At 41.3% G+C, this 22,633-nt stretch overlaps 1 protein-coding gene across 4 annotated transcripts in view; it reads left to right on the top strand.

Annotated features, from left to right (window-relative positions):
- The window catches only part of ctnna2 (catenin (cadherin-associated protein), alpha 2), a 228,383-nt gene extending 222,131 nt beyond the window's left edge, over nucleotides 1-6,252 (top strand). The window contains exons 16-17 of one of the 4 annotated variants that reach the window (XM_078793385.1): nucleotides 3,415-3,549; nucleotides 5,288-6,252. In XM_078793385.1, the coding sequence (XP_078649511.1) occupies nucleotides 3,415-3,549; nucleotides 5,288-5,575 (423 nt within the window). In that variant the 3' untranslated portion in view covers nucleotides 5,576-6,252. The remainder of the gene's footprint in view (nucleotides 1-3,414; nucleotides 3,550-5,287) is intronic. The other 3 variants (XM_058046015.2, XM_058046014.2, XM_058046016.2) reach the window with 3 other exon arrangements.
- The last annotated feature ends 16,381 nt before the right edge of the window (nucleotides 6,253-22,633 follow it).

Raw genomic sequence — 22,633 nt, 5'->3', positions numbered from 1 at the left:
TGGGTCTTGTTATATAACCAAAATACACACAAAAAGGGGAACATTACTGACACCTTTGCACTGAAAAAAAGTGAACGCTATTATTCCAAAACATTGCAAGACAGAGTGTTAGGAGAAGGCGCGTAGTGTCTATTTACTTCAACAGAGAGTCAGTATAGTAGCAACGGACAGCAATCAGTCAACAGTACAGCTAGAACTATTGTGTCATGTGTGCATCAAACAAGCCTGAGGCAGAAGTTTCACAGCAGAGTGAAGTGCAGTTAGCAGTGATTACGCCCAAGGATAAGATTCCCTCTGCCTTACTGGCTGCTCTATATGATGCAGCTGCACTGCTGGCTGCGTTCGCACACTTGCAGGAAAACCCTTGACTGCTCTTATAGTGGTCATAGCTGCAAACACGTAGCTGAAAATTACATTTTAAGGTTAAGAAACTAAGACAGGAAGTCTTTTGGTTGGGTTTCCCCACCAATTTCTGCTTTTCCTCACGAAATGGCTTCAAAGTGAGTGGGCAGGATAGCTGTCCTGATGGGGGTATATTCATATCACAGTGCTTTGTGCCCCCCCGCCCACCCCACCCTACCATTGCCGGAGCCCACAAGCCAAGAAAATGAGCTCTGCATTTCCCCTGCACAGTGCTGCTGAATGCCCTAGTTAGGAGTGTTTAATATTAATGTCTAAAAGAAGGCTGTTGTTTCCCTCTTCCCCCTCCAAGTGATAACCCATGGGTTTGGGGGGTTGGTGGGTGTAGACTTAGTTGGCCATGGGCGACTCTGAGAAGGTTCCAGAAGAACTAATATGTGCAACTGAGTTTAAAAACCCACCTAAGCTATCCTCAGATTACCTTTTTGGGTTGAAGACTCACATTCATTCATTCATTCATTTTCTACCGCTTTTTCCTTTTTCCTTAAAAAAAAAAGCAAAGTTTTTTTAAAAAAAAACACAAAATTTTGCATCTACCATCATATTAGAAAGGAGATACATCCATTTTCTATGCCACTTGTCCTCACTAGGGTCGTGGGGGCATGCCGGAGCCTATCCCAGCTGTCTTCGGGCGTGAGGCGGGGTACACCCTGGACTGGTCACCAGCCAATCACAGGGCACATATAGACAAACAACCATTCACACTCACATTCATACCTATGGACAATTTGGAGTCACCAATTAACCTAGCATGTTTTTGGAGAAAAGCCACGCATGTACGGGGAGAACATGCAAACTCCACACAGAGATGGCCCGAGGGTGGAATTGAACCTGGGTCTCCTAGCTGTGAGGTCTGCACACTAACCACTCGATCACCGTGCAGCCCTTGAAGACTCACATATAATACAAAATAATAATTTCCATAGAGAACAAAAATCTTGTTCAAATCTTTGTTTAACTACCAATAACTGCATAATAGTACAATCAATGTTTGTGCTTATTATTGGTGCTTATTGGTTGGGGATAGTGTTATGGGTTTAGAGTTTTGGTTAGGGTTGGTGTTATCTGATTAATGTTTTAGGGTTGGTTTTATTGGGTTTACAGTTTTGGTTAGGAATTCGGTTATAGTTGGGGTTAGAGTTCTATGTCGGGTTTTGATTATTATTGGGTTTAAGATTAGAGGTGTAACGTTTTCGTTAGAATTTGGGATTTAGAGTTTAGGTTCACGTTTGGGCTTGGGGTTAGTGTTATCAACTGTGTTATATTGCTGCTTTCCATTATCACAGTCCACTTGGGGCTAAAAGGTGTAGTGACCAACAAGTGCAACAATTGTAGCCTTGCACGTTTTGATTTCTCAATCAAACAAAAATAGTTTGGCCTTGGTGGAGGTCTCATTTGTGTTTTATAACTACCAAAAATACCAAGTCTACACACATCACACATCATCATAACATGATGAAGTAAATGTGTAATGTAAAAAGTGTTTACTTTCCAAAGCTGTAGACACATTGTGGCTGAGGAAACGGGCCACACCAGCTGTTCGGCCAGTTGTTAACTTGTGTATTTATTGTCACAGGATGTACACAACAAAACGGGTAAAGGCACCTGAATACCGTCAGTGAGACACACAGAATCAGCAGGAATGTGTGTTTTATGACCGACTTTGTCTCGCCGCAGCACAATTCTAATTTCCTTTTGAGCCGTTCTTCATCATAACGCGTCTGGCATCAACATCATCTTCACGTGCGTAAGTGTGCTGTACTGCAGAGTTATCTTTGACAAAATGATGGAGCCAACACTGTTTCTATGTTCTCTATTGGACACCACTGAGGACAATTAGTGTCAGCACATTTAGACACCACGACAATCATATCTGGTGGGGATAGGGGTAGAGTTTTGGTTAGGTTAGTTAGTGTTGGGGTTGCAGTTTTGGTTGGGTTCAGGTTAGGTTTTAGGTTAGTCTTGGTTGTCGTTGGAGCTAGGGTTATGTCACATTACACCAGTTTTACACCAGTTTTAAAGTCGCTACATTGGCTCCCCGTCCGCTTCAGCATCGATTTTAAGATTCTCTTACTGGTTTTTAAATGTCTTCACGGCCTTGCACCTTCTTATTTATCTGATCTGCTTTTACCATATCAACCCCGCGGACCCTGCGGTCCTCCAGCACTGGCCTTTTAACAATACCAAAACCCAGAACAAAAACCCACGGTGAGGCAGCATTTAGCCACTATGGCCCCCGCCTGTGGAACAGCCTGCCGGAGAGCCTCATGACTGCAGATACTGTTGATATTTTTAAAAAAACATTAAAGACACACCTTTTTAATCAGGCTTTTAACTAATATTTTTAAACTTTTCTTATGTTTTTATCTTTTTAGTCCTATTTTATGCTCTTAGTCTTTAGCTTTTAACTCCAGTGTTTCCTCAGGGGGGGAGGGTCCTTCACACTGGAGGCTGTGTCGGGTCTGCTGAGGGGGTGCCATCCTTGGGTCCCTTCGACCCGGTCGGCTGGGGGTTAATCACTTTAATGTGGGGGTCCGCCCGTCTGTCGGAGTCGGGGGGGGGGGGGCCCGGTGCTGGTCCCCCGATGGCACAGCCTGCGGCTCCTCCCAGTGTGGATGGCCCCAAAGGTGGCGTTTCCTTGATCCTCAGTGCCATGCCATGTCTCCCTACTGTGCTGATTGTGTGATTGTGTGTATGTGTGGGTGGGTGTGTGTGTGCGTCTAGCATGGAGGGTGGGAGGGAGGGGCTTTCTTAGTATTTGTTTTCCTTTTAATTGTTGTAATAGTTTTTAACTCTGTAAAGCACTTTGTGTTGCATGTCTTTGCAGGAAAAGTGCTATACAAATAAAGTTGATTTGATTTGTTAGGATTTTGGTTGACATTGGGGTAAGTGTTTGCGCTTTGGTGCTTACAGGTAGGTTTGAAGTTGGGTTTTGGTTTATAAAACCAAAGCCAGCTCCTCACTCTCATTTCCACTATATTGTCTTCTATTCAGTGTCCGGATTCGGCCTGCAAACAGGATCTTCTGGCCTACCTGCAAAGAATCGCACTGTACTGTCATCAACTCAACATCTGCAGTAAAGTGAAAGCTGAAGTGCAGAATCTTGGCGGGGAGCTCATTGTGTCAGGGGTAAGTACAGCATGTGTCCACCTGTCATTGTCACCTTTTGGACCCGAGCACTGCACTTAAGTTCTGTTTTATACTCTGCACTGAGGTGGTCTGTGACTATGCTCAGTTAAAGGTCCGGGTGAAGGTTAGAGGGGCAAGAGATGGCTTATTGCAAATGCATACATTTCTGAGCCAATCCAACAATATCAAAAAAAATGTATGGTAGGCTTTTTTCAGTCTCAGTGACCCCATTATCTTTGTTCAATTATCCTTTAATATTTAACAATTTATCACTGAATACGACCCTCGTGAGGAAAAAGCGGTACAAAATGAATGAATGAATGAACTTATTAAAGACATCTAGAAAAGTGGGCATTTTACTTCAGTTAGCGACCGATGGGCTGTTCTGTCGGAAAAAAAATGACAAAATCAATAATAAAGCAACACATGAAGAAAGTTTTTCTAACTTTATTATATTTCAGTTTTGTCAAATTAAAATTGGAGCCTTTCATGTATCGAGGTTTGCACCTCTTTAATTATCTTGCTGGTCTTTACTTGAAATGTTTATCCCATGTGGGATGTGTGCATGCTGCTGAGATTTACACTTTTCATGGTGGTCAGCTGGAGTCCACGCTCATTAAATCTAAGCAGTTGACTTGTCTCAGCGTGCGGTCCGAGGAAGCCCACCGGCCGCCGACCCTTAAATGTCAGCCAAACAAAACAGACGGAAAGCAAGTACACCTGACCCTGCCTCCTCTCATTAGGGACCGCTAAAGGAGGACGCTGCTTAATTGACAGTTTGCAGCAAAGACTCCCGCCCAGCTGCGTTGATGTTCCCTCACACCCAACGCACGGAAACACTGACTCATTGGACTTGACCTTAAGAGTGTGTTCACACTTGTCATGTTTGGTTCGGTTAAAACCCGGTGCAGTTCATTTGGTCAAGCGTCAACGTTCTCATCTGAATCCTGGTGCCCCCGTAAACAAGAGACCATTTTAGAGTTGCTTCTGTTTCGGCTTGCAAGTGAACTCAGTTGAATTAACTTCAAATGTGAACGCTCTAGTGTTAAAATGGTGGGAGAGAAAATACTTTGGAAATGCTGTTTCTGTTTTGCTCTCCCCCTTCGTGTGTGATGATGTATATTTTAGAAGCTTTTCATAAAATTTAAGCAGATATATACATATATGGGCGGCACGGCGGTCGAGTGGTTAGCACACAGACCTCACATCTAGGAGAACAGGGTTCAATTCCACCCTCGGCCATCTCTGCGTGGAGTTTGCATGTTCTCCCCGTGAATGCGTGGGTTTTCTCCGGGTACTCCGGTTTCCTCCCACATTCCAAAAACATGCTAGGTTAATTAGCGACTCCAAATTGTCCATAGGTATGAATGTGAGTGTGAATGGTTGTTTGTCTATATGTGCCCTGTGATTGGCTGGCGACCAGTCCAGGGTGTACCCCGCCTCTCACCCGAAGACAGCTGGGATAGGCGCGACCCTCCTGAGGTAAAGTGGTAGAAAATGGATGAATGAATGAATGAATATAGTACATATATATATAAATATATATATATATATATAAATGTTTGGTTATGTCATGTAATATGTCACAAAAGCTGCCCAATCAAGTCCTTAATGTATGTTCTTTACTCCACAGCCTTCGGTGTCATGCCAAAAATGGCAAAGTGTGAACGCTAAGCGCATGAAAACTGCCCCTTTTGGACCTGAATGCAGCATAACAGTGTTTCTCGCTCTCTTTCAGCTGGATAGTGCCACCTCCCTCATTCAGGCGGCCAAGAACCTCATGAACGCCGTGGTCCTGACCGTCAAAGCCTCCTACGTGGCCTCTACCAAATACCAGAAGGTGTACGGGACTGCCGCCGTCAACTCACCCGTCGTATCCTGGCGCATGAAAGCTCCTGAGAAGAAGCCATTGGTGAAGCGGGAGAAGCCGGAGGAGTGCCAGACCCGTGTGCGACGAGGCTCTCAAAAGAAACACATCTCTCCCGTGCAGGCCCTCAGCGAATTCAAGGCCATGGACTCCTTCTAGAAAGAAAAGATTTGCATTGTGTTAGCTCATGTTTGCCCTGTGTGTGAGCACTCGTGCACCTCGGGAGGACGATGGTAAACTGCCACACTCTGCTGTGAAGACTGGCAGCTAGCGCACACACAAACACATACACGCACACACACTATTTATCGATCGTATCGTAGCTTGCCATGTGAGAGCCAACTGTGAAAAATATGGAACTTATTGAAAAAAAAACATATCAGGAAGATGTTTTTAAAAAGAAATGATGGTTGATATTGTAGTCTTGGCTGCTTGTACACACATTTAATTGTCTGGGCTGTTCACTAGGGACTTGAGAGCGGGAGTACCTCTTAATTTAGTTCTTGTTCTTCCCATTTTACAATGTAACCAGTAGTCGTAGTTAATAATAACTTATGTTTAAAATACCAAGAAGTAGTGTCCTTGTTCTGATACAGTGTTTTATCCAAAAGCACACCTGTTATCCCACTAACTATATAACTGTGTAGCGTATGAATATAGACCGAGAGGTTTGACTAGCTGTGGTTTGCTCAGAAAATCCTTGCATACGCTCCCTTTATCTAATAAATCCTTCAACCTGGCGCCCTCAAAGATTCATATTTATTTTGCATTTGCAGAACACAAATATGCCAATCTTCATCACCCAGCATACTGTGTTGGTCAAGGTACTGACAGTTCCCTGTACATGTTTGCTGCAGTTTATCTGTTTCTACTTTGCCAAATCCCCAATAATCTAGGATGTAACTTGGGTTTAAACAGGAGTTGGCGCCAGTGGTGTACTAATGCTGAGCTTAAAGTGTGTTATCTCAGTTTCTGATCAACACTGGCTGTTCTGATAAGCTCACATAAAGGAGGTTTGTGTGGTTTTCCAAGACATTTCCAAGAGAATTTACCCAGATCATGCAGAAAATTGAGCTGACCTGTTCATACTCGCTGGAAAATGTCCATATTTTGCCCTCCTATAAAAATAGTTTCAGGTTGATTTCCTGTCCAGGGGCATGACTCAGGTGGTAGAGTGTTCATGGGTTGACTGCTCTCTCCAGGTTCATATTTTACACCACCTTGCAAACAATGATGTGATAATTTATCCCAATTATTTTCCTTATCTAGCTGTCTCCATCACGCTTACACACCTGAGATGGAAACACAAGTCATTTACAGATCTGAAACCTTGCTGCAGCAAGACGAACCAAAGTGCTTTACAGGTTTGCTGATAGTCATTGGGAAATTTTGAATTTTAGTCAAAGCTTTCCTTTTCTTTTGCATGGAACGCCCCGGGTAGCCTCGTGGTCTCACTAAGGTACTTTTCTTTAGGTCTTACTTTCATCACCATGCTGTCTTGTTACAGCATCATCCCTATGATGAAGAGTGTAAGCTGCAGCTCCGCCTGTGTCACGGCCTCAAAAAGTCAACTGCTGACTATGTCAAGGCCCATAAGCTCATTTTGACCAATGGAGTCCTTGTCAATCCCTCTTAAGTATGTTGGCTTGTTAAAAGGATGGAGGCTAAATAACAGACTAGGACAAGTTGAAAACACCTTCAGTCAGCAAAGTCGAGAAAACCATGCAGGAGTTCTCTGGAAATCCAGACTTGTCAAATTAGTTTCTTAGCTGGCTTTAAGAAACAGTGTGATGCATTCAGGTGCAAATGAACTACCCCCTGATCTGATATGAAATGCATGAACAAATGCAATGGATCACCAGTTTAGTGGTTTAGTCCCTGGTTCTTTATGAGATTCTCACCGTGCTGCTAATGGTCATTAAACAATACATGCATTCGCCATCCGTGCGTCACCAAAGTACCCTTTATTTAGGAAGCAGAGCCACAAGGGACACAATGTTACACAGTCCACTTAATGGAGGGATTAATCCCTCTCTCTGCCGCTGTCTTAACTATAATAATCCCTGTGTCCTGTAAATGAAACATGACAGACTGCACTGAGAAAATAAAAAAAATCAGAGCTTCCTTGTTGGACGAGAAAGAAAAAAAACAAAAGGCTTTGCTACAATTCAGAATATAAATGGCATCGGGTTTGAATAATTTAAGTATACAGCTGCCGGGGTCTTTACTCGTGACAGCCCACCTCGGCCTCAGCTGGAGGAGAATGATGCCAGAGTGGTCCTGTATCGACCTTGGGCTTTCACACCTCTTCACACCAGACAGAGGGCCCTGCAGGCGCCAGATGTGCATCATGGCTGGATTAGTGAGTACGTGGGTGAGGGGAGGGCATCAGGTTGGTATCCTGAGGGGGGGAAAGCCAAAAAAGAGTCGGCTCTTTAATTCTAAAAAGTCATTCACGAGTTACAAAGTCTAATTTGATGGCCAGTATTGTCGTATCATTTGTCACATCTGGGGCGGCAATAGAAATGTCACATTTCCCCTTTGTTTTGGTCACATTTTCTCATGCAGATGAAATATTTGTGACACTGGAAACACATTCTCTGATGTCCCCCAGATAATAATAAGTGATTTTAAATATCATCTGTTTATAAGGTACCCAAACCTTAACAGTGCAGTTAACCCTTCATTCATTCACTATACAGTTATAGTACACTTGTAGTGGTAAACTACATCTGTAGTCTCAGCTGCCCTGAGGAAATGTGGCTGCCAATTCACACCACCAAGCATTCATTCACACTCATACACCAGTGAAGGCAGCACTGGGGCCAAGGTGTATGAAGTGTCTTTACCAATAACGCAACAAGTGTGACAAAGTGTGTGGAAAGAGCGAGGATCGAAACACCAACTTTCCAGAGCCACTGCATTTATTCCTTATGTAAGTGGAATTACTATATGCTTTTAAAATACCAATTCATGAATTATGGCTACAGTTTGGTGCTCTGGAGAGCTTGGTGGGCTTGTGAAATGCAATGCAAGTCTAAGCCTTTGGAACTGTGATTGATATTATGAGTGGTGGTGATGGCAGTGGTTATGGTTATGGTTATGGTTTCATTCATTTTGAACAAGCATACAGTTACATCAAGTACATCACATAGTAGGATTCTCAGTTCCACATATTCAATAGTTTGAGAACCCGAGATAACTGTTTTTGTGTCTGGCTGTTTTGGGGGACAGTGTTCTGCATCGACTACAGAAGTGGAGGAATTGAAACACTTTGTGGGTGGGGTGTGAGTGGTCCGTAGAGATGTCCCTGCCCTCTTCTTGGCTCTGGATCGGTACAGTTCCATATATGAAAGGCAGGCTCGTCCCGGTGGTTTTCTCTCTGTCCTGATTGTTTGTTACAGTCTGTTCTTGTCCAGTTTAGTAGCTGAGCCAAACCAAACTGTGATGGAGGTACAGAGAACACACTGTATTATTGCATCGTAGAAGGTTGTTAGAAGTTCCTTAGGCAGGTTGAACAGTCTTGAGTACATACTCTGTTGTGCCTTTCATAGTTTCTATGTGAGAGGACCACTTCAAGTGCTGTGAGATGGTGGAGCCCAGGAACCTGAAGGAGTCCATTGTAGAACTAAAGTGCACAAACAGGATCCCCGCATATGTTCCTGTAGAGTCGAGGTGTTTCAGGATGTAGTGCAGCCCAGTGTTCATTGGATCTTTGACACACCCGTTTGGTTGGTTAGTAAACTGCAGGAGATCCAGCAGTGGACCAACACCAGTTTCTTGAATGATTTCCTGACCACAGACATCAGGGCCACTGGTCTGTAGTCATTCGATCCTGTGATGGAAGTTCTTTTTCGGAGGGAGGGGGCACAGGTGAACAATAGGAGGGGACTTCACACAGCTCTAGTGATTTGTTGAAGACCTGAGTAAAGACGGGTGTCAGCTGTTGCGTGCAGACTTGTAAGCAAGAAGGTGAAACCGTGTCAGGTCTGGAGCTTCTTTGCATTCATCATTTGAAAGAGTTGATTAACATCCTTTTCACTGTGTCCTACTGGTTTGACGTGCCATGAACACCTCCCCAGTGAGACACCTAGGAGGCATTCTGAAGATTTTTTTGTTGTTCTACGGAGTTGTTGTTGTTCTTTTATGGAGTTGTGGACACCTGTAGAGCAGCTACACACAATAACCAGCACACAAAGCTTTATGCACCTACTCAGCTGTATTTCTTAAGATTTTGTGGTTCCTGCAAAAACTGTCTGTTTTAATGTGTTCCATGCCCTGGCCGCCTCCAGGCACGCCCACTCAACTGTGGTCGGTCACACCAGTCGCACTCTTTATCCGAGTTCATAATAAACGGTGATTTATCTTTTTAAAATGTCGGATTTTAACATACAGCCATATGTGTTGGATCCCGAATCCGATCCGGAAGTAGAGAATGGACTGTCCGAAGAGGTGACTTCAAGACGTCTCTGAATGGTAAGTAGTTTGGCATTTTAGAGTTTTCTACAGCATATTTAACTGAATGTGGCCACTATTTGTGGTGGGTAACGGCTATGAGCAACCCCGTTCCCTGTATGCAAGCGCTTTTGCTCCATGACTTACACAAAATAAACGCAGTTAAGAGACTGATAAATTGTTACGTACTGATTGCTCCATCCACACGACCAAGTAACGTTGGAAAGGTGTCGGCTAGTCCAGCTGCATACTGACCCATGTTCACCAAACAGTCCAGTGTGAAATGCCGTTGACAGATTAAAATGCATTTCTTTTGCTGGTAGGGAATCAGGAACTCCAACCACTTGTGGCTGATGGTGGCGTCGTTAGGAATTGAAAACAAATGTGACTTTGCTAGCAAGTAAACAGAGGAGCAGAGCATGGGGGAGGGCAGAGAGCTTATCCGGCTTACAGACACGCCCATATAAGGAAGTCCGCTCCTTTATGATGTCACAAAAGGGCAGTTTTACAACACCTTTTGAATTCTAGTATTTTGAGCCATCCCAAACTTCTTTCAGGGCTCACTTCCAAATGTGCAAAACTAATTATCTGAAACTTTGGCATCGTTTAACACCGGAATACAACATTCTAACTACATTTATAGGTCAGAAAAGTACAAAAACATAATAGGGCTTATTCAGCTCAACCTCGCACAATGAGAAAAAGCTTTTTTGCCTTTGCCAATTGCCTTTACATTGCACTTTGTGGTTAATTTTTCCATTTGAAAATGCTTTTTGACAAATATTCCAAGTATATTTTTGCTAATCTTTTTTATCATAGAATTGTGACGCTATCCGAAGATATTTTATATAATGTAGTGTGGAAAAAATATATTTGCCCCTTCATGTAACTTCATGTAAACAATTTCAAACTATCCCTTTAACAAAAATATGAAAAAGGATGCTAGAAAAGCAAGACGGATATTCTGTCTTATTCCACCTGAACTGTGAACCAGGGTGACTGGTTGATCCTTGTTAACAACTATGCCTGGACGTCCTCTGCTATTTCATCAATTCATCATCAGGCAAAATCAACTCCTCACTAATCGTGAAGGCCTTTTTAGTTCTAGCAACGTGGTCGGCCACTGAGAATGCTTTCAATGCAGACTTATTAGTTGAAGTGGTGGCCTTAATTGCTTCCGTCCTTCGTCTTCATGTTTTCTCTTTCAAAATATTCCAAGGACTTGTCTTTTAATCAAGGGTGCTTGGTCTCGATGTACCACAGCAGTTTTGAGGGTTTCATGGCTTTGTTATCAAGCCTCTTACTGCGTATTAGACAGAGTGGGGGTGGTGCGTAGGATTCAACTGTTGCGATGACCCCGTAATTTAAATTGAAAGTGTTTTGACTGAAATGCAGCTCTCTTTTTCTTGGCAGTCTGTGATTCTTCTGGTGTCTCATCATTGGCTCTTTCTCCATTTTCAAGAAGTTTTCCACAGGCATTTGTTTAAGGGTCATTTTTGTTAGCTTGACTCACGGTGCTTCGATAGAAAAGGTGCTATACTAAATCCAGTGATACACTGAGACACCCGCAAAAGTGTGAATTCTTCTAAATAAAAAAAAAAACGAAGACAAAAAAATACATTTATAGTCATACTTAGATTTTTGAACACCCTTGACTTTTTATGATTCAGTTTTGTCTATGACAGAGGTCTCAAACACGCAGCCCGTGGGCCAAATGTGGCCCGCAGGACACTAGTTTGAGGCCCCCGCCTTGATATGAAAGTTTAATGTTAGTGCGGCCCGCGCAAGTTTGATATGGATGCTGTATGGTATCATGTACCCAGAAAAAATTATTACGTTTGATTAATGTTCATGTTAAAGGTTAACTAACTGTTAATAGTTATCCTCCCTATCCGTGTGGAAGTGGTAAGTTTTTGGCTATTTAAGTTTAAAGGAAATAAACCGAAGGCCACCGTTTAGGTCGCTAGCTCTCTAGTTTGCGAGTTAGCATGTGTCTCAAGACTCTGCAGTTGCGCAATATGTTGTAAATAAAACAAGTATAAATGTGACTATAGTCATGTTTTGTCATGTCTACAGGGCTCTAATAATGCTTTGTTAATTTTAATCTAAAAAAATAATTTGTCTACCCACTAACTATATGTGGCTTCTTAAGTTTTTATTATTTGCCGTTTTATTATTATTATTATTATATTTATTTATTACTGATTGATGGATTTTTTTTAATTCTTGATTTGTTTATTTATTTTTCATATTATTTTGTGCAGAAAAATAAAAAGTAAGATATTTGAGAACAGTGGAATGTTTTATCAGAGCTTTTATTGTAGAAAATCGGAACCAAAGCACTGAAAAAGTTTGTATATTTTTCTGTTTTTAATAAATGCGTTTTTTTGGTTTTTTTTGAAAACCTGATGCGGCCCAGCCTTGCCCAGACCCTAGCTCCAGTGGCCCCCAGGTAAATTGTGTTTGAGACCCCTGGTCTATGTTATTGTACATTATCACACGTAACAGACTTGTATTTTACCTTGTGGCACGTTAATTCTTGTATTCATAAAGATGCGGATTGCTTGTTGATTCAGCCATTAACAACACTGCAGGATTCTGATGGCTCATTCATTTGGCAAATTCGAATATGAAGGTTGCACACACTTGTCCATTTGCCACATCAACAATTTTTTTGGAAATCAAGGAAACTAATATTGTCAAAGTGGTGTAGGTGTTACCAAAACAGAGACCATAAATGACCAAATTATTGAGCTTTCAATGAAGCTAAAAGTGATACAACCCATGTCTTATGTGATCCCTGTCTTATTTGACACAGTTGAAATTATTTATTCCACAAATGTCATTAATTAGGCCAATCAGTTCCATAGCACTTTATTGTAGAAATCAACATTGTTGGTGAGATCATCTCCAATGTCGCGTCCCAGTTTTGGACACTGTATGTTCTATTGTGCTAACCTTACATTCCCTCTTTGTTTGTGATTTAATACCAGATGATTTCAGTGGGTCCAATGTTACTACTTTTTTTTTTTTTTTTTTTGCTGTTCTTCTGCGCCCCGGGGCATGTTGCAGGGTGCATTCAAACATGATCAACATTGTGTTCTGAGTGGTTAAAAATAAATAAATAAATTCATTCCTGACTTCTGGAGACCTGAAAATATATGAGCTCCCAAACTGTAGAAGACAGTGTAAAGCTTTGTACTTGTACAAAAAAACCATTATAGACCATTATATCATTTGTCTTCACTTATGTACCAACTTCCAGTCTATGTCATCCACTGCTGATTGTGAAAGGCTAGAACAGACCATAATTAGAGCCGCGGTTGGAGGTGCATGCTCTGCTTTCTTCCTTCATTTTGCTTTCCACCAGATGGCACCTTAATGAGCCAACGCTGTCACTGTTTAATCCACGCAGGGCAAGTAGTAGAGAAGCAACAGAGGAAGAATAGCCGTTGCAAATATGAACAAGGTCATAATAAAGCGGTCAGCAGATGCCCAAACTGTCTGGAATAACAGCTTGATTTATGTCTGTCTGTAATTGAATGAGGAAAGAGAGCGTGTTATGTCCGATCAAAACGACAATTCCACCCCATAGAAAAGGACGGTGGTGCGGGAGTTATTTCCTCCAACGTCTACACAATTAACATCTGAGCAAATATTTCATTAATGTCAGCTTTCAGCTGGAGACTGGCTTTGGCAGGAGTGGAGAAAAGACACATTAAAACTCATAACATTTTAATGAAAGCTATGCAGGATGTTTTCTGTGAGGTCACGGGTGGATGAATGCTGCCATTTGTCTGACACGTTAATAGGTACCATTTCATCTACTAATTAAACACATCATTATATGAATCATTTCAACAGCTTGAGTTCATTTTTATACAAATGTTTTAGTCTGAAGTTAAATTGTTTTTAATTGTGGCTATTAGTTTTTTTCCCTATTTTGAAAAACCATAACCTTCTACATTTTATCACCTTGAGGTTACACCTTTGGGAATCAGAACTGATGGCTAAAAATGTGGTTTAGATATGTCAAAAGTCTTCTTCTTTCCTCTTCTCTTTGGGCTTTTCTCTTCCGGGTCGCCACAGCAAATCAATCACCTCCATCCAACCCTGTCTTCTACATCTGTCTCTCTCACACCAACTACCCTCATGTCCTCCTTCACTACATCCATAAACCTCCTCTTTGGTCTTCCTCTACGCCTCCTACCTGGCAGCTCTAAACGCAGCATCCTTCTACCAATATATTCAGTCTGGCCTCTTTGACTTTATCTCCAAGGTCTCTAACATGTAATGTCCCTTTAATGTACTCCTTCCTGATCCTATCCATCCTGGTCACTCCCAATGAGAACCTCAGCATCCTCATCTCTGCTACCTCCAGATCTGCCTCCTGTCTTTTCTTCAGTGGCACTGTCTTTAGACCAAACAACATGGCTGATCTCACAACAGTTTTATATACCTTTCTTTTCATTTGAGTTGTTTAGATGTTTCAAAAGTAAAGAAAAAAAAAGCAAAACAAAAAAAAAACAAATGCATGCTGACCTTTACAAAGCAGCAACATTACAAAGCAGTGACTCTTATTCATTCATCCAGAGATACAGTACCTCACAAAGGTGAATTTACCCTTCACATTCCAAAACCCATTTCAAGTTGAGATGCTGCATTCAAACTTCCTACATCAAAACAGTCAGGCAAGCTTAGCTCCATCAAAGGTGGTAGGGGCTTGAAGGACCACTGCCCACCCATCAAGTGGAAATTATGCAACCAAGTCATGCTTATTTTTGTTACCTATGTCAAAAATGTGTCTTTCAACAAGGCATTGCCTCTTTGTTCCAAAATGCAAAACACTAACTCTTCAGCTTCAAGACTCAGCTGTCTATACCTGCACCTCAAAGAGAAACAGCACTCCTTTGAGGGGAGAAATATTACATATTCTGGAGGGAGAAGGGAGGTTGAGGAATGCCATCTAAGTCGACAAACCATCTTTATGCAGAAGGGGAGGTCTATGGCACCATCTCTCCCTCCTTAAAGATTCAATCATTTACCCTCTAACAAATAAACGACCACTAGGGATGTCCTATCTCGTCGCACCAGTGTCTCACCTAATCGTTGAGAATGAACTGATGAAGTCTGCTCGTATGGGTGGTGAAATGTCTTCTGAGACAACCTCAACAGTCCAATTGTGATAGATTCAAGGCCCTGAGAATACAATGCACTGGATGAATGGCAGCTTTGTTGGATGCACCAATTGTCATATATGATTATTCATAAAGCCTGTATTTTGTATGAATATTCTTCTTTGATCAGTTGAAAATATAAAATTCAGGACAGGAAATTGCATTGTGACAATCAATCCCCCAGGTAATTAAGGACATAGCAGCATCCTGAGTATGCATTTGTCAATGAGAGTAGACAAACATTGCATCGTGTAGTGTAGATTCATGCAAAAAGAAACAACACATTTTTATGCAAAATATACAGAAACACTGGAGAAAACACCATTTTCTGCTCGGCTTATAATTAAAATCAGATAGTTGAATACAAATGTAAATAATGGAAAGTTATATTTTGATTGATGTAAGAAAGGCACTTTAATGATTCATATATTTGCCCAAATAAAGGGAAAAAAGTACACATCACACACATTGCATGGCACATTTATTTTTGTTGATCCAGTGGTGAAAAAATAGTCATCTCTTCACAAGACCTGTCAACTTCATCCACAGTTTTTGCCTTAGCCGTCTCAGTTCTGCTTTGCATTTTGTAGATTAGATTAGATTGCATCCAACCAGAAGTGCAATTTTATAAGTGCCTTAGTAGTAAGTAAATGTAGAAAAAAATGTTACAGATCTATGTAAAAAACTATAGCAGGCTATGACTATAATACAGTGAGGATATGTACAGGGATATGAATGACTATAATATGGCTATTGTAGATTATACAGATTATAAACAGTATGCACAGTATGGATGTGACAATATATAATAACAGTAATATGTACAGTATTGCAATGAAGTGACTAGAATATGGCTATTGCAGATTATATAAATTATAAACAGTATGATCTATGAATGCAACAAGATATTACAGTAATATGTACAATAGTGCAATATGTACAATAGTGCAATGAATGTAACGGCATGCAGTGAAAGGCTTGTACATGCAAACAACATACTGTAGGTTTTATTCATCAAAATGTCTGACCAAGCAATAGATTGACCCATTGACATCGGCCACCAACATTTTGTTGTGCATGTGGGAGGCAAAAGCTAAATTTGTCCTTACCTTACACCTCATTAACCTAACCACTCTTGTGAGTAGCGTGCTTGCCGCTGCTGGACTAATATCCTTAGGCTTTTGTATTATCGCATTAAAACTGACCTGCGGTGACTGGCTGTGTGGCCACAAATTAGCTTTACCTCTGCCTGGAATATTATTTGGATTCAGTTTTCCCAGCATGCCGCTGTCATGTTAACCGGTGCCTAATTCCATCTAATTGAGTAATGACAACAAGTGCGCATGGTGGGACCACCACGGCAAGGTCAAGTCCAAACAATCAACAGCTTCACGCCGAGAAACTAAGTCGAACCTGCACGTAGAACGGAGCACACAGCGTGCCGGATTTCCAAAGCAATAAATCTTGGCTCCATGCGTGCACCCGTGTGTAATACACTGACTGACTCAACAACTGGCTGGGTCTACATGCTCACTTTTTAACTTTGCCAAATGCATTATTGATGAGCAGTCAGAATGTTTGAATGCAGTTCAATATAACAGTACATGCCATTGGCATAAAAGTTTACTGGGGGGAATACACCCCTCGCGAGGGTGGATGGAGTTGGAAGAGCTGCACAATAAGTCAATTATCACTTGATTGTGCAAGGATGTTACAGAAGCACATCTTCAGGAGGAAATAACAACAAAACAAGAAAACAAGAACAGACAGCAAATAACATTGATCAAAAGCTGCAACCTTGACTGATTTAAAAAAAAAATAAAACATCTCCTGGAAACAAGTTTGAAAGATGAGCAGTGCACAGCCATTGTGGAACCTTCTTGCTCTGACATGGGGACATTTTGACCATTATATCATCCTTCTTTGAAACATGTGCATGAAAGGACTAGACAAATGAAGCAGACAACAGTGTCATAAAAGTACTAATTTACAATAGAGGTTTTTTTGACTAGAAGCGGTTTGCCCTGGAAAGAATCTTCCCTGGAATGAAAATTAGCCACAGCAAGACAGAGTATGTGTGTGAATGATGTCTACTTCATCCTGAAGAGGTGGGAGTCTGTGTGAGCTGGAAGGTGCTTGTCACTGCCGTCCCTTTTTTCTTTCTGAATTAATTTGACTGCCAATATATCTAAGCTCACCGGAAGGTTATCAGACTTTTACAACAAAATATCAGATTATTTATTTGAACATTCTTAATGGGTAATCTGTACTGCCATAATCTGCCACTATTTGCATAGTCCCCATTGAATTATCTATAGTGACCTTTGATGGTCATTAACATGGCCAAGCTATACAAAACAAACAGAAATATTTATTGAGTTGACAAGAAACATGCAACAGTTCAACAGCGATTATAACCTTTGACCCAAGTTATCGGTAACAACGAGAACATTACAAAAGTAATGTACTGTGTAACACGTCACCAAAAAGGTTAAATGTTATTTTTATGTTGCATGCTTAGTTTGGTTGTGTGCATCTCCTTCCAGCTTATGTTGCTGCCTGTGTGCTTTGCATGTCTGCTGTCTTTGTCCAACAGTAATGGAAGCCTAATGTGATAGGATCATACACAGGGAGGAATAAGGACAATGGTACCATCCGTCTTTGTCCACAGATGGATTTAGAGTGCTACTTTTTATTTCACACCATCCCTTTTATTGATTCCATTTCAGCTGCACTTTTAATAGCACAGAGAGCTGAGGGTAAGACACTTAGGTGTTCCTTTAATTATAAAAATGTTGGACTAGCCATTAAATGCATCTGTAGCATTTTGTAAGTGGTGCTATCAATCAGTATTATGGCTGCTGCATAGTCCCGCAGAGGCTGATAATGCTGAATCTATGCTGAATGAAGGAATATGGCCCACTTGGAGGCTTGTATGGGCAATGAAAGAAATAAGTAACAGGAACAAATGAGACACCTGTCCTCTGACGAAGTGCTTGAATATTGATCATGAAAAAAAATATACCTCTTGCATGTTTTATTTCAATGGTTTGACAATTACATCTTTAGTCTCTAATAGACAGCATTAGATGCCTTGTTTAACTGCGGGTACAAATGTTAGCACCAGAATATAAACGACAAATTCCTTCCAAAAATTATTCTTAGTAGACCAATCCCCAGATACCGTGCAAATACTGCAAACCGAATTATAGCTGGTAAAGATGAGTGGGCGTTTTTTGAAGCAGAAAATCACTGGAGCGAGGCTGTTGGAAAACAACTACAGCAACATAGATTTTCTTTATTTAATGTGCTGGCTTTTCAATCGGGGTGTCAGCACTTATAGTTTAAGCTTCTAAGTGACCAACGGCATCTCACTGGTGTACTCGGCAGATATTTCTCCTTTTTAATTTTTTGTAATGAATTACCAAGTAAATAATACATGGTGCGAGAGACACTTTAATGTGTACCCGTCCTGAGTAAATATAACAACCATGTCGCTAAATTGTCAACATGGATCTCTTCTATGTATGAGGTGTGTTATGAAGAGCAGCTGTTAATCGCCGGTGCTTGAAAGTTGGTGTTCAGCCTAATGCAACGAGTGCCGATAGAACCGCTCAGTGTTTACAAATCTAAACATCTACGTGGGTTGACAAATCTTACATCAAAATGTAGAATTCTTACAACTTCTGATTGGACTTCAACAAGTAGCAATAAGCTGTAAACTCTGATGGAAAAAAAAAACAGCCACACATCACTTGCTGATGCTGGGAACACCAAGGTAGGGTAGATTGCAAGGTTTATAGCGTGCCTAAAGCACTTAATGCACGCTTTCAATAATGCCTTGCACTTCCATATTACTATTTTATCATTCATACAGTAGTAGCAATGTCATAGTTCACAGTCTGATCGGCTTCATGCCCTGTTCCTGTGATATAGCTTTGCTCCAAGTGAGAAATCTTTTCGCGTTTTAATCTCACGAGATTTCATCACACACCTAATATGTACTCAACATTAACACAAGGAGAGTGATTACTGTGTGTGTGTGTGTGTGTGTGTGTGCTCCACATTATCATTAAAGCCAACACAGCCAGCAGTGAGGTGTACATTCTGTGCTTCTTCTGTCATTTTTAGTGTCAATTTTAGCCATGTCTCGTACTGAGCAGCCAGGGTGCAGACGTGTCATGGTTTCCCATAGTTACAAGGGTCATTATCACATTTTTACATTACGCTACATTACTTGAAGCGTTCGGGTCATTTGAGTTTGGAGGATCCACTGTGCTGACATTCAGTGCGTTTAGTTCCATCACCATGGAAGACACCATCAATGCATTTTGCCCCTATTTACTTGAAGTCCTTTCTTTGCCCCTCAAGGGAGAGGTTCCACGATGTGACGGACAATAACACGCTCGGACATGTCCTGTGGTTAGAGAGCAGTCTCTTCATGTGATAACACAGGTTTTCACACATGGCTGGCCAAAATGTCTGAGACTGAAGCAGGAACAGAAGGTAGCCGGTCAAGCACACCAGTGCCGCTAAGCACTTCAGAATAGAACCTTTCATCTCACCGGTGCTGAGAAATGCGATTCAAGATCCAAATGGTGCAACAGTGTAAAAAAAAAAAAAGGAAAAGAAACCTCCACAGGATTCCATCTGCAAGCCCACACAACGAGCAAAATGTTTCTCTGAAAGAGCTTAATGAAGACTCATTTGGCTACATTCATTCTGCTGTGATTTATAAATATCCGGCCAATTTAAAAGGCTGCCAGACATTTGGGAGACTTTTTGTGCTTATTTGAATGTGGTGGGGCATAAACGGCGTCTGCATTCTTCACCCACGCTGCATTTTAGCCAAAGAATAATCCTCAGGGGTAGCATGAGAACAAAAACACTTTTTAAGTGTTGACGCCGTTGCTGATTGATTTTGATGGCATCTTTGCAGGACTGTATTGTACAAACATCTGTCTTTGTATATCAATAATATGCATCCCATATTTGTTCACTCTATTCAAGGAATTGTACAAGTGCCCTGTGTGACTGAATGCCTTTGATAACATCCTCAACATGGCCACTGGGGCCTTCTTAAACTTCCAATTTGGAGTCAAATTGGAAAAAAGAAATTGCCTTTTCTTGTTGTTGATGTGTTTTCATTTTCATGTTTTCATTTGCATGTGATTGTTTGATCCTGACTGAAAGCTAATGCCTACATTTGCATTTTGGACTATGGTTGTGTTTGCGTCCTCAGAAAAAAGCCCAACTCTTCTTTCTCTTTCGGCTTTTCCCATCAGGGGTCGCCACAGCAAATGAATCGCCACCATTCAACCCTGTCGTCTGGATTTGTCTCTCTCACACCAACTACCCTCATGTCTTCCTTCACTACATCCATAAACCTCCTCTTTGGTCTTCCTCTACACCTCCTACCTGGCAGCTCTAAACGCAGCATCCTTCTACCAATATATTCACTATCTCTCCTCTGGACATGTCCCAACCATCTCAGTCTGGCCTCTCTGACTTTATCTCCAAGGCCTCTAACATGTAATGTCCCTCTGATGTACTCCTTTCTGATCCTATCCATCCTGGTCACTCCCAATGAGAACCTCAGCATCCTCATCTCTGCTACCTCTAGTTCTGCTTCCTGTCTTTTCTTCAGTGGCACTGTCTCTAGACCAAACAACATGGCTGGTCTCACCACAGTTTTGTATACCTTTCCTTTCATTTTAGCTGAAACTCTTTCATCACACATCACGCAAGATGATGTGAAAAAAACCCTCACAAAAAAGCCCAAATACAAGAGGAAATGGAAAATTTGGGTAAAATTATCCATAGTATATCAAATGGGCCACATTTGGAAATTCTTTGTGTAATTCTGTAATTCATGTTTACCTCAATGAACCGCAGCTCCCCAGTGCCGGCAGCACTCATTCTTGGGACACTAGCAAATATGGAGTGTGTTGTCATTTTCAGGGGAAAATACATATACTGCAATACAAGGTGGACACTGACTACTCATTGCTAGTACAGTTATCACTTGCACTACTATACACTGGCCTAAGTAGAAAAAAGCTAATGAGAGATTGTTTATGTGACACAATGCATGCTAAACATCACGTCCTTGTAATAGTTCTAACGAAAGAGGCAAAATTGTATTTAAAAGCAGCCTTTGAAATGCAGCACTCCTTTAATGCAATGACTCCAGCAATAGGAGAGGACTCCCACCACTCCTTCTTCATTTCTCTATCCCGGGGAGTCTGGATGTCTCCGGGGGCCTCCTCTTCCAAACAAAAACGGCATTAATGAACTCTTTAGCCTACACAAACACTTTCAGGAAAAGCAGTACAATACTTCACTGTTTAGTTTTTTTTTTTTAATCGATCAAGCAAAGTCCTGAGTCACTAATTTCTGTCGGTGAGAGGAACATTTTGACGGATTTCTCCCTCCAGACGTGTCAAAATAAGGAAAGGATGAAGAGTGGGATCCTTCTCTTTTGACTGTCAGATAGGGAGGATGGCAGCGCTTGAATGAGCTTGGGGGTGCACACTCTGGATTCTCTTTAGAGATGTTGCCATCCCATGCAAAAAGGAATTTTGAATGTAGCTCCTACATATTTAATACACAACTTGTTTCACAGATGTTTCTCTAGACATTTTCTGCCTCATGAAACAGCTTGTATTATTTTTTAATAAGGCAACATCTCCTGTTGTTATGAGGATATCTTGTGAAGCCCATCAGGGTCGCTTTGATGTGAACGTTGACAGATAGATGCCTAAGCTGGGATGACAGCGTAAAAGGGAAGCAAACACAATACTTAACATGCAACCGTGGACCCACTAACACATGATTAAACCAGCTAAATCCGCTCCCTGCATTTTCATATGCTTTGTGCTTACAGTGACGTCTGCACAAAGAACAGCGTACAGTCTTAGATCATTGAGCTGCCATTTATTCTGCAGCGAATGCAAACTGAGACTGAGTTCAAAAGTTCTGCTCCACCTGTATACAAGAATTTAGCTAAGTGAGCATGGAAAGAAAGAATTCCACAAGTGTGTGTGTTTTTTGCTATTTTTGTGAAGCCACGGCTAGAAGGCTGGTGGCAATGACCAAAAAATATCTTGAACACCGTAAAATTAAACTTATTGGACATTATAGTGAAATTATTAGTGAAATTTATTTAATTTATTTAATTTACTATGTTCCCACTCTGGGTGAGGAGTGAGTCGCTCAGTCATCCATGAGAAGTTCAGAGAAGAGCCACTGCTGTTTCCCACGAGAGGAACCAGCAGAGGTGGCTTGGGCATCTAGTCCAGATACCTCTCTGGTGAGGTGTTCTGGGCATGCCCAGCTGGGAGAAGGCCTTGGGCAGACCTAGGACATGCTGGAGGGATTAACCCACTATTGGTAACATATACATATATAAGATATGCCTTTATTCGTCCCACAGTGGGGAAATTTGCATATATTTAAATATATTCAGCAATGTTGTTTCTATATTTTATGGTTAAAAAATAAGAAATCTTGTGCCAGTTGTCCCTTCCAGTCTCTTTAACAGTTCATACTTGATTGCATGATTTTGCTCAAAGTAAAAATTATT

Source organism: Doryrhamphus excisus, linkage group LG9 (genome assembly GCF_037039965.1).
Source record: "Doryrhamphus excisus strain RoL-2023G ecotype Guam linkage group LG9, RoL_Dexc_Guam_v1.1, whole genome shotgun sequence".
NCBI lineage: Eukaryota > Metazoa > Chordata > Actinopteri > Syngnathiformes > Syngnathidae > Doryrhamphus > Doryrhamphus excisus.
This window is presented reverse-complemented; position numbering and strand designations above follow the sequence as displayed.